At 42.2% G+C, this 13141-nt stretch overlaps 1 protein-coding gene across 5 annotated transcripts in view; it reads left to right on the plus strand.

The window, feature by feature from the left end:
* The window catches only part of MBOAT1 (membrane bound O-acyltransferase domain containing 1), a 120334-nt gene that overhangs the window by 71957 nt on the left and 35236 nt on the right, over positions 1-13141 (plus strand). For all 5 annotated transcript variants that reach the window (XR_009693636.1, XR_009693637.1, XR_009693638.1 and 2 more), the window contains exons 5-8: positions 4230-4285; positions 6796-6850; positions 8823-9006; positions 11101-11293. Coding sequence is in view for 2 of the 5 variants with exons in the window: in XM_061147527.1 (XP_061003510.1) it covers positions 4230-4285; positions 6796-6850; positions 8823-9006; positions 11101-11293 (488 nt within the window). In the remaining 3 variants the exon portion in view is untranslated. The remainder of the gene's footprint in view (positions 1-4229; positions 4286-6795; positions 6851-8822; positions 9007-11100; positions 11294-13141) is intronic.

Consider the following 13141-nt stretch of genomic DNA (forward strand, 5'->3'; position numbering starts at 1 on the left):
TTCTTTAAAAAAATTTTTTTAAATTTTATATTAGAGAATGGTTGATGGGCAATGTTGTTAGTTTCAGGCGTACAGCAAAGTGATTCAATGATAAATATGTATCCTTTTTTCAAATTCTTTTCCCATTTAGGTTATTACAAAATAGTGTTCCCTGTGCGATACAGTAGGTCCTTGTTGGTTTCTATTTTAATTACAGCATTGTGTACCTGTCCATCCCAAACTCCCAATCTATCCTCCCCACCCCATACCTCATTTTTCCCCACTGGTAACCATATGCATTTTCTAAGCCTGTGAATCTGTTTCTGTTTTGTAAATAAGTTCATTGTATCAATTTTTTAAGATTCTACATATAAGTGATATGATATTTGTTTCTCTGACTTAATTCACTTAGTTTGATCATGTCCATGTTCTTCCATGTTGTTGCAAATGGCATAATTTCATTCTTTTTAATGGCTGAGTAATATTCCATTGTATATATGTACCATATGTTCTTTATCCATCCATCTGTCTTAGGTAGAGAGAGAAGGGCAAGCTAATTCTGTGACACATTTTCTTTATGGATATATCAATATTATAAGCCCTTTAAAAATGAAGTTATAAACTAAATGTAGAAACTCGGTTTGCAAATTGCATGGTCATCAGAATGTGTATCTCAGAATACAAAAAAAACTGTGCTGGGCCCTGGTGGCTCAGAGGTTAAGGCGTCTGCCTCCAATGCGGGAGACCCAGGGTCGGGAAGACCCCCTGGAGAAGGAAATGGTAACCCACTCCAGTATTCTTGCCTGGAGAATCCCTTCGATGGAGGAGCCTGGTAGGCTACAGTCCACGGGGTCGCAAAGAGTCGGACACAACTGAGCGACTTCACTCCACTTCACTTGTGTAAAGAAGGCTGGGAGCTTAGGTCCTATTCCCGATTCCTCAGACTTACAGTCTCACAGGACAAAAAGGCTTTGGGAAAAAAAAGGACATGTTTGGCAACTACTTGGAATGTGATGCTTAGGGTGAGTCCCTTTCAAGATAAATGGCCCTTGGCATCTGTTATACATTCTGGGTTAGAAGTGTGGTAGAATATCAAGAAGATGAGCTGTGAGGTTATATTGGTCTATAAGGCCAAATTGCTCTTGTAGAAAGTTTTGATATCGTCCTTACTTTTAGGACCCAAACCTCCATGTTCTGGAAGCAGTTATTTTTTTTTTTTTCACTATATAACAGTGTGATCAAAATCAGTGTCAGCTGTGAGCTGTCTTGCCGCCCTAGCGTGACCACTCCGGGGGCCCCCTGTCCACCACTCCCATTTCGCCCCAGTCCCCGGAGAGCAAGCCGCCCCTCCCTTCCACAGGCAGACCACTCACTTCCCCTGCTCTTCACCTTTCACAGTTTGAGGACCCTTGTTTCAAATGTTGGCGGTGGGGCTTTTGCAAATAAGATGTAAAGTTGGGTGTAGGTGTTAAGATTTCAAAGGGCCTTTGTTGACACACTCTTTAAAATAGTGTATTTTCTTAGTTTATACTGGTAGTTTAAAATATTACATGCTTACTCTTATAAAGAGATGGAAAATGGAAATGGGAACCAGAGGAGTTAAAGAAGAAAATGACCTCACAGAGAGGGGGCTGAGTACAGCGGACACATCAGCTTTGGTCTAAGGATGCTTTGGGTCCAGCCGCATCCTCCCACACCTGGGCCTGGCCTGAGCTCGGGGCCCAGAGGCTGTGCTGCATCTCACGGATGCAGTCATAGGACATTGACCAAACCTCAGCTTTGTATGTAAATGAGCCCTCAGAACATATCGGTTAGAGATGGCAAGTTCAGTGAGCAGCCATGAGGATGGAGATCAGAAAACCAGGCTAAACTTACAAGGTTTAGCGGAAGGTATGGTAGTTGGGCGGTGAGATTTTATCTTGTCTTATGGGGCAAGAATAGAGCTATTAAAGGTACTGAGCTAGGCCAGATGACTAGAAAAACCAAACTGCAGCTTTGTTGAGATATAATTCATGTACCATACAATTCACCCATTTAAAGAACGCAATTCAGCAGGTTTTAGCATATACGCAGAGTGAATTTAGAGTGTAATCATTTACAGTAGTTAATTTTACATTTTCATCACCCTCCTACCCAAAGAAACTTGTGTGCATTAACTATCACTGCTCATTTCCTCCCTTTCCCCAGTCTTAGACAACCAGAAGCCTATTTCATTTCTCTATGGATTTGCCTGTTCTAGGCATTTTATATAAATGGAATCATATAATATGTGGCCATTGAGGTCTGGCTTCTTAGCATAATGGTTTCAAGGTCTATCCATGCTGTAGCATGTAGCAGTGCTTCATTGTTTTTATTGAATTATTGAATGTTCTGTTGGATGGACACGTGTGTGTGTGTGTGTGTGACTGTGTGCAGCCATGTCCGACTCTTTGTGACCCCATGGACTGTAGACCGCCACGCTCCTCTGTCTAGCGAATTTTACAGGCAAGAATACTGGAGTGGGTTGCTATTTCCTCCTCCAGGGGATTTTCCCGGCCCAGGGATCAAACCCACATCTCCTGCATTGTAGGCAGATTCTTTACTGCTGAGCCTACCGGGGAAGCCCTGGATGGACATATCCCATTTTATTTGTCCATCAGTTGATGAGAAAGAAAAATATGTCTACACATAGACTTGTACATACATGTTCAGAACAACACTATTCAAAACAGCCTGAAAGGAATAATCCAAACACCCATCAACTAATGAATGGATAAATAAAATGTATTTATATAACATTTGGGTTATTTGGGTTGTTCCTTTTGGGCTCTTTCGAATAATGTTGCTCTGAACGTGTATGTACAAGTTTATGTGTAGACACATCATGGGTATATACCTAGGAGTGGAATTGCTTGGTCATATGGTAATTCTATGTCTAACCTTTTGAGAAACTGGCAGACTGCTTTTCAAGCAGCTGCACCATTAAATATTCCCACCAGTAACGTATGGGGGTTCCAGTTCTTCACCTTGTGGCCAAAACAACCTGTCTTTTTGATTCTGGTCATCCTAGTCTTGGCCAAGTGGTGTCTCGTGGTTTTGATTTGCGTTTCTCTGATGGTTGATGACAGTAGAACATCTTTTCATGTGCCTATTCACCACTTGTATATCTTTTCTTTAAGATCAATGTCCATTCAGAGCCTTTGGCCATTTTAAACTGGTTATTTTTGTCTTTTTATTTTTAATTTGGAAGAGTTCTTTGTGTAGTCTAGTACAGGTTCTTTAGCAGATATATGATTTTCACATACATTTGTATATTCTGTGAAATGTCTTTTCACTTTTTTTGATGGTGTGTGTCCTTTGAAGCACAAAAAATTCAGGTTTTAATGACATCTGTTTGATCTGTTTTCTTTCTCTTTTGTGACTTGTGCTTTTGGTGTTATATCTAAAAGGCTGTTGCCACATTGAAGGTCATGAAGATTTATGCCTGTGTTTTCTTGTAAGAGTTTTGTAGTTTTAGCTCTTAGCATTTAGACCTTTGAACCATTTTTAGTTACTTTCAGTATGCTTTTTATGTGGCTGTCTAGTTGTCCCATCACTATTTGTTGAAAGAATATTCTTGCCTCCATTGAACTATCTTGGCACCCTTGTTGATATGGTTGTCACTTCTTAAGATTTTTTTTTCCCTCAAATTAAGATTGTTGCTATTTTAGGTCACTAAATGCTTTATTTACAGGAAGCTACATTTTACAAATGTATTTTTTTTTTCTTTACTATGTGTGCATGGAAGCATTGCCTTTAAATAGAACAAACCATGTTAGACCATATTAGGATGAAGCAGCCAAAAAATATACCTATCCAGGTGGAACCAGGGCACTGGATCGGGTGTTTCCCAGACTAGTGCTGCTTACACTTAAACGTGCATTTGAATTCCATGGAGATCGTGTTAAAATTCAGGTTCTCATTTTCTGGTCGGGGTTGGAGCATGAGCTTCAGCGTTTCAGACAAGCTCCAGTAGATGCTGGCAGTGTTGGTCCTGGAACTTAGCTTCGAGTAAAAATGCAAGAGAGACTTTTCAGGGTGATCTTGCTGTTCACTTGTTCTCTGTGCTTATTTAAGGTGATTTGGAAGGGGAAAAAATGTTTTGAATTTCATGGTTTTTGTATTTTACTTAATAACCTTCAAGATGAGAAACTACCAGGACCAGAGATGGAATAAACATTTTCTCCCGCAGCGATGTGGCCAGTCTTCATTATTTTCTATCTTCCTTTTAGGCCTCTGATGATTGTTACTCAGAAGATCACAACCTTGGCATTCCAAGTTCATGATGGTAAGAACAGCAGCCCTCCTTTTGGGTTTAAGAGTGAGCTTGACCTTCAGAGTTCTTCTTTTCCACTGTATACACAGCCTAAAGTTTAGACAAGGGCTGGCAGATCTTGTTATATGTCGTGAAAAAAAATTTTTTTTTTGCAACTCAGATTAATCATAGCTTTTTAGTTTCCCAGCCGTGACCTACCACTCCACTGCTGAATCTGTAGCCTTTGCTGAAACATTTGCATTGAGAACAGTGGGTTTTCAGTTTAGCTTTATGATGTTTTAAATTTCAGTTAATTTTGTGGTACTCTCTGCCCTTGATTTCCAAATCTGTCAAGAAGAAATGGCATCCTTTTTCCTTTGGGTTCATCTCTGAGAAGCTCAGAAGGTTATAAAAGATGAAACAGCATTGGCTAGTTAAGTTACCTTTTTTTTTTTTTTTTTGGCTTGGAGAATTATCTAATGAGATGGGCCCAAACCTGTAAAAAGCTGGCAAGAGGAAGAATCTTCTGTTTGTCTAAAAACTGAACATTTTCTTCACTTGGACCTTTCTTGATAATGGCCAGAAAGTATGATTATTTCCAGTGTTAATACTGGGTTCCAGGAAAGGAGGGTGGCGCTTCCAGCCAGGAGGGTTTCAATATGGGCTTAAGAGATGCAGGTGCAATTAGTAAGGATGTCTTCTTTGGGTTTGTAGGGCTCTAACAAATGCTTTCTGATTGTTGAAACTTCTTTATGTGTTGACAGATTGGGAAAATTTGGTCCCCACTAGTGAGTCTTCTTGTTTTTCCTTAAAGCTTGAGAACTGATTTAATTTCATTTTGACCCTGTTTATTCCCAGTTCATACTTGGTGATTAGTCATTCACTAGAGAACTGAACAATTTTATTCTGAGGATGGAGTCTTTCTACACTGACCAGCTATCCGGGTTTGCTCAGAACCCAGGGGTTTCCCAGGACAGGAGATATTTAGTGCCCCAATTGGCAAAGTCCTGGGCAAAATGGAGTGAGTTGGTCAGTATTTTTGTATCTGAAAACCATTTGATCGTGGTTATAGACTCATACTAGCGCCATAAGTCAGTAAGCTAAAATCAATTTAATTCCTGAGATTGCTGGAGTGGGTAGCCTATCCCTTCTCCAGCGGATCTTCCCGACCCAGGAATTGAACCTGGGTCTCCTGCATTACACGCAGATTCTTTACCAACTGAACTATCAGGGAAGCCCTCCTTAGATTGCCAGAGCTGGACTATTTGATGAGATCTTAGAAAAAAGTGAGTGTGATTTTGTTTAATCAACATTCCTTCTTGTTTTTGTTTTTAATACATAAGCTTTTTGCCTGAATTTACTTTTTAAAGTGTTCTCAGTTTACCCTGTTGTTTGTTTTTAGAATATCCCTTACATGCAGCAAAAAATGCCTTTTTTTCTTTCTTGTGTGTGGGAGGAACAAGTAAATTCCCGAAACACTCTGCCTTCTCTTAGGCATGTTTTTGAGTTGTGTTGGTGGTTGTTGACCATAATCTGTCTTAGCTAAATATACAGTTTTAAAGTTGAATTCTTTTGCTTTTAAGATGACAGTTTGGTTTCCTTGACTGTAAGTTAACATATGCATTTTCTAGGAGGCACAAGTGTGATTTGGTTGGGAGCTCTGGCATGGGTGCATTTTAAAAGAAGAAAAACCTCCTGATAATTCTTTGGTGTTTCCCCTGCATTCAGGGCTACATTTCCTGTTTTTTTTCCTTTGGAAGAGGAAAGTCCCCTATTCGTTTCCCACTCCATTCCATTCTCAGTGTCTACCAGGTGTCTGTATGAGCATAATCTGGTTGGCAGTTAGCAAACGCAGGCAGCAAAGGGAGGCTGTGTCTCACGTAGCAATGAAAACCTTAGCTTGGTAAGGAGCATATGCAGTGTAGATCCCTGTTCATACTGGCGAATTAAATAAGGGTAACCTCCGATCCTCCCCTCTTCCTAAGAACCTATAAAAACTTTCCTCCTCACTCATGTACTTATAGGCAGCCCAAAGCATATATATGGAATTTAGAAAGATGGTAACGATGATCGTATATGTGAGACAGCAAAAGAGACACAGATGTATAGAATAGTCTTTTGGACTCTGTGGGAGAAGGCGAGGGTGGCATGATTTGAGAGAATAGCATTGAAACATGTATATTATCCTATGTGAAACAGATCGCCAGTCCAGGTTTGATGCATGAGACAGGGTACTCGGGGCTGGTGCACTGGGATGACCCTGAGGGATGGGATGGGGAGGGAGGTGGGAGGTGGGTTCAGGATGGGGACACATGTACACCCGTGGCTGATTCATGTCAATGTATGGCAAAACCACTACAATATTGTGAAGTAATTAGCCTTTAATTAAATAAATTAAAAAAAAAAAAGGAAAACAAAGACTCTTTATGACTGATGAAATAAAAATGAATCATTTCTTTCAAATGAGTTTTTATCAGCCTCTTTTAGGATGTAGTGATCTACTTCACTCAAAACCTCTTATTTCTAAATGTTTCTTTTCATAGGATTAGGTCGAAGGGCTGCAGATCTTTCCAGCGAGCAACATCGACTTGCTGTAAAGTAAGTTTGACGATATAGTCTTGAGCCCTTTGGGCATCAGTATTCAGAGCTCTTCCTTGTTTAAATGGATGTAATAGTGTTTATGGAATGAAGCTACTGTTGATGGACAATCAATAGACTGGGTTGTCTACCAGTCTTTGGCTTTTATAAATGGTAAACCATGATAACCTTGTTCATAGGTCATTTTAAAATGGATTTGGGTGTAGTTGTGGGATAGGTTTCCTCGATTAAAGGGTCAGTGGCTCTGTAATTTTCTTAGTTTCCCAGGATTCTCCTTCACTGCAGTTTTTCTGTTTATTCCAGGATTATTTTTATTGGGCATGTATCTAGAGTTGGGGGGCGTCCTCAAGAAACAGTCACTTATCTGTGCCCATCAGTATGATTATGCTGGCATGAAAAAAGATAGGATATAGGGTTGGAGAGAGAAATATGGGCTGGGCAAGTGGAGGAAGGAGGAAGCTAAAGTTTGAAGGTGGATTTTGGCCAGTGTTGATGTGAAGTAGAGAGGGGGTGGGTGTCAGAGAGGAAGGGAGGCCGTGTAAAGAGGAGAATAGCACTGATAAGGCAGTTGAAATGGCACGTGGGGGAGGGTGGTGCAGCCACGGCGGAGAGTTCCTACCAGAGAGTTCAGTTCAGTCACTCAGTCGTGTCCGACTCTTTGCGACCCCATCGACTGCAGCACACCAGGCTTCCCTGTCCATCACCAACTCCTGGGGCTTGTGCAAACTCATGTCCATCAAGTCGGTGATGCCATTCAACCATCTCATCCTCTGTCGTCCCCTTCTCCTCCTGCCTTCAATCTTTCCCAGCATCAGGGTCTTTTCCAGTGAGTCAGGTCTTCACATCAGATGGCCAAAGTTTTGGGAGTTTCAGCTTCAGCATCAGTCCTTCCAATGAACACCAGAATACCAGACTGTAGCAGGAGATAACCGGGATGTATGAGAGTGGGTCCCAGCTACATTTCTTTGTTAAGGAATCGGGACTTGGAAGTGATGGAAAAAGAACCACCGCAAGAGTCTCATGAACTAACTTCTTTGCTAAGCATCATAGAGGTGTAAACGCTAGAGGGCATAATTCCTGTGACTGGTGAGCCATGCCCCGTGAAGAATCCTTTCCCCACAACTCTGTCGTTAGAAGAACATGCCCTTTGGTTCTTATTTTTGCTTTCCAACATTACGATTTTTAATGAAACTCTACTCAGACAATATCACAGCACTTCATTTATTTTTGGTTGTGAGACATATGGGATGTTAGTTCCCGGACCAGGGATCAGACACGCACCCCCTGCATTGGAAGTGCAGTGTCTTAACCACTGGACCACCTGTGGTCCTCAGGATCTGAGCCTGCCCTTTAAAATGCCATTAACACACTAGACACAACTGGTCTCTGCACAGTGTTTTCCTGCCACAACCCTTGTCTGTTGGCCAGGACGTCATGCCTGGAGGCCAAAGCAGACAGGAGACTGCTGCCGCAGTAGTTTTGTGTGGCCTCTTCAAGTGGAAACCAGTTCCACCCATCATTTGTTTTGTATTTATTTTGGCAGTTGGGAGGGAGTTTTCCCATCTCACACCATCTCGACCAAGTCACATTAGGCCGGGCTCCCACCCTGCCTGATGTTTATTACCTTCATTTTCTCGGGTGGACATGGACAGACAGCTGAGTTTGCCCAGAAAGAATGTTTGTTCCCCAGCCTCAAGGCTGCCTTTGTCCGGGCCTGGCCCTCCGCGTGTAGAGCTGCAGTTGGCCAGCAGAGGGCGCCATGCAGTGCTGTGCCGTCTCTGAGCCACTCACCACCTTCCTTTCAACTACATTTCTCTCTTAGGTGGGTTTTTAAAGAAACAGAACAAAGAAGGAGCGTGTAGCATTTAACTAGCTACAGAGACAACACCTGTCTTTACAACGGACACATTTGCAGATATGAAAGAAAAATCAAAGACTGAAGACTCTTCAACTTTTCACTTTATTTTCGCAGAGCAAAACCCTCCTTTTTGGAATACGTGAGCTACCTTCTCAACTTCATGAGTATCATAGCGGGCCCTTGTAACAATTTCAAGGATTATATAGCCTTCATTGAGGGGAGACACACACACACGAAGTTGCTGGAAGTCAACTGGAAGGAAAAAGGCTTCCACAGTCTGCCAGAACCTTCTCCCACTGTAAGTTTTTTTTTAGTGCCAAGTATTTATCCAGAGGTCTAGAAAATAGAGCTTTGCTGCCAGGGCTGCCAGTCACTTTTAATTGTTCTAATTAAAAAGCCAAACAGTTTACCAGAAAGCTTGGCCCATAACTTTTCCCCCCTGTTTAAAATATCAACATTGGTATTTATTTGCAGGAGTTCTCCCTGTTGGAGCAACAGGAGTTTATTTCCCAGAGAAGCTCATTGGCTGGAAATATTACAGCAGTTAATCTAATTGCCAACCAGCCAGTATTTACTGCCTATGATGTACCTACAATGGTGCTAGTTAACACCTTCAAATGTGTCTTTATGAATAGAAATTCATAGACAGCCAAAGGATACTATGTGATAAACGGTGAAGGGGGAAAGAGTGGGAACCAAAATAAATGTGCTTTTTATTGCAGAGTCTTACTATGGCAAGGGAAACCAGCTTTATACCGGCATGCCTTATAGTCAGTAAGTTTCATCTTATTGACTTGTAGACAGTTGGAGGTGTTTTTTAGAAATAATGTTTTAATTTGAAGTGTATCAATCTCAGATTAGTCAACATGAGGATAACTCACTAAACTTTGCAAATCTGCTGAACGTATCCAGACCAGATATCCTATATTTAAGGAAAATTTGCAATTAATGGAAGGAATGAGAAACATTGGAAAGGGAGAGATTGAGGATAATTTAAATATTTATAAAATGCCAGTCAGGCGCCATTAAGTATTTGAAAATTTAAATGACTGATGAAACATATGTTTTCTGAGAGTTTTGACACAGTCAGGTCCTCTGTAGTTTATGGTGAATCAGAGACCTTTATGGACAGAATCTAGGAGGGAGGTCACTGGCCGGGCGTCATCTGAGTAACCGCAGGTGCTTATATGCAGGGTCTGTCGGAGGAGTTCTGTGTCACATTATTTGGAAAATAATATTATCAGAGAGCCTTCAGGTCACCCTCCAAGGAGACTCTTGCATTTTTGGGCACAGAGAACATGAAGCTCTGAACTTGGATTTTGGCCAAAGACACATGGATGTGAGGGGCTGGCGCGCACTGGTGGTGAACAGTTAAGCGAGTTAGTTAGTTAATTAGTAACTAACAGTTAGTTAGTTAATTAGTAACTAACAGTTAGTTAGTTACTGCGAGATGCCAGGAATCCGGCACTGTTCTCAGGCCCTAGTAAACATTCCTGCGCTGAAACCCCAAGCCCCTCTGTGAGGCAGGTGCTGTTACAAATAAAAGTAGTCTCTTTCATAAAGTTGGGGACTATAATTCTTTGGGTGTTAGCTGACATCCCAGGATGTCAGGAGATCTGGGCGAAATGACTCCATCCAAGGGAATTGAAAACCTCAGTACATCTCAACCCCAGAGCAGACTGCATGGAGACCATCCGGAAAGGGTTTGTAAGGCTACCTGCCCACGTCCTGGCTCAGACATGTAACCACGTGCCCAGAATCCTTCCTAACTAAAGCCTCTGTGCTCCTTGCTGGTGACTCAGACCCATTTCCTTGGCTCTGCCGGCTGCAGGACCAGCAGGCCAGTGGTTCTTTCTTTCTGATGGAAGATTGCCACCCTGTAATGTTACTGATTTTGCATATGTTTGGGGGCTTCCCTAATGGCTCAGACGGCAAAGAATCTGCCTGCAACACAGGAGACCCAGGGACGATCCCTGGGTCAAAAAGATCCCCTGGAGAAGGAAATTGCAACCCACTCCAGTATTCTTGCCTGGAGAACCCCATGGACAGAGGAGCCTGGTGGGCTTGCAAAGAGTCAGATCCAACTGAGCAAGTGGTCACTCACTTGGGTAATAGAACCACCTGACCTTTGATGGTAGAATGTGCTGGTAAGAGTTTTTTTTTTTTTTTTAGATCCATCCCTTCCTGGGGTGTCAGAGGCGTATCCTGCACCTAAATATAGCATGTATGCCCATCATCTGAAACTGTGCCCTGAGGAAGAATGCCCTTCATCTAGAGACTATTACCGCAGAAGCCATGGAGCAGCTTTATTCTTAGCATGCCTTTGCTGAAATTGTTTTCCACGCACCAGTGTCTCCTGAATAGTTACTTCATTCTTCTCCCCCATTTCCAGGGAGCCGTGATGCACAAGCTGTGCGTGACCTTGGTATCTCTCCTTTTGTTTCTGACGCTGACGAAGACCTTCCCTGTCACCTCCCTGGCTGACGACTGGTTTGTTCATGAAGCAAACTTTCTGACCCGACTCTGCTATTTATACGTTGTCATGCAAGCCTCCAAGCCCAAGTATTACTTTGCCTGGACATTAGGTGAGTTTGCTGGAGGGCGCTGAATACTTGAGGAAAAAGTGCTACTCCTTGGAGGGCTTGGCCAGAGTAACATTTGGATCACTTAATCCAAAAAAGAAAAAGTCTGGTGTGTAATGGAAGGCAGTTGAGCCAGGAATCCTGACTCTGTACTTTCCAGGGTAACCCTCCTCTCAATTATCTGTGATAAGGAGAAAAGAAGTCCTAGCTATTGTTTAAACCCAGTGCTATTAACAGATGTCAAACCTTGGAAGCTGCTGGGCCTACCCATCAAACTTGGCTATTTAGGGCAATGGAAAGTTAGGGAAAAATTCCAGAATGATCTGGCTTTCTTGTAATTTTTCTGGGTTGTCTGTAATACAGGATACACGTCGAATTTTACCCATAAGTGTGGTCATTTGGGTTGAACTTTTTAAGAAATGGTTGGTTAAGCTTTATGCCTTAGAAAGAAGCTGATTTCAAGTGATTTTTTTTTTTAAGGTAAAAAGTTCCACTTAATTGGGTATTATCACACTTTTCTTTTTCCCCTGTGAGGTAACTTTAGTCAATATTAAGCGTTTATATCTTTCCTTATAAAGAGTTTTATACCAGAAAAGTTTAAACCTTTGCTAAGGTGAGCAATAAACCTTCTATTTACATACCAAGAATGGTAAAGTATTTTGATAAAGCATGGTAACCATAGGGAATATCTATTTCACATTCGGAAGACTTTCAGGAAGGGAAGTTTAACACCTTAGCTGTAAGTGACGTGGGGCCTGATGTCAGGAGCAGTGACTTGGTTTATGAGGTCAAGTAGATTATCAAACTCCGTCCGTAGTAGTTAGACCATATTCCATAAGGGTGCAGCCCTTCACTGAATTCTCTCATTTCATACTGTTAAGTTTTTAGCACCTGAATCAAGTTTGTAACTATTGATTTATTCATTATCATTTTTTATTGTGGTAAAATATACGTAATGTAAAATTTGCCATTTTAACCACCTATAGTGTGTAACTTAATGGCATTAAGTTTGCTCACAATAATGCAATCGTCACCACCATCCATCTCCAGAACTTTCTCCATCACCTGAAACAGAAGCTCTGTCCTTTCAACAAAGCAGTAACCCCCATTCCTCTTTCCTCCCTGCTCCTGGTCCAGATGATTTTTTAAAGGTCACAGTGTTCAGAGACAGGTGCAGTCCAGTGCAGGATATATGTCACACTTGACCAGAGAGAGACGTAAGAGCTTTTCCAAAATTTGCTGTGTGGGAAAGTTTGTTCCCGGTCCCATTCAGTTGAATGCAAGGAGTTTTTGTTGAGTACCGGACTCTGTGCTATGAGGAACTCAAAGGTAGGACATCTCAGCCCTCAAGGTCATTGCACTCGGTGGGGCCACAGACACATATACCCACCAGGCAATACACCCCCAGAGCTGTGACAGGATGACAGAGGAGATGATGCGTACGGACTGGTCCTTGGGCAAGGCCCCCAGAGTCTCCTTGTATCTGATTGCCTTTCCTGCAGATGCTTTGTTATTGAAGAGTCATTTCCGTAGTAGGTAGGCATTATGCCTCCTATGGATGGAGCGCTCCTGGGAACACTGGGTGTGTTTTTCTATGTGAAGTAGACTTTTCACCTTGCTCCAACCTGGAGAGGGTGTGTGATAGAATCTCTCACTCCTGTCCTAACTTCTGCTTCTTCGCTTTTCTTTCCTTTCTTTCCCGCTTCTTCCTCCCGTTCCTGCTCCCATATTCTGTACCCCAGGGCTTATGGGCTGGCTTCTGGAATAAATCGGCTCCTGATTTAAGGAGGAAAGAAAGGCCATTCCGTGGCCTTGTAGGGCAAGTCTAACACGAGGTGGGTTGTGCTGGCG

This window comes from Dama dama, chromosome 7 (assembly GCF_033118175.1).
Source record: "Dama dama isolate Ldn47 chromosome 7, ASM3311817v1, whole genome shotgun sequence".
NCBI classification, from domain to species: domain Eukaryota; kingdom Metazoa; phylum Chordata; class Mammalia; order Artiodactyla; family Cervidae; genus Dama; species Dama dama.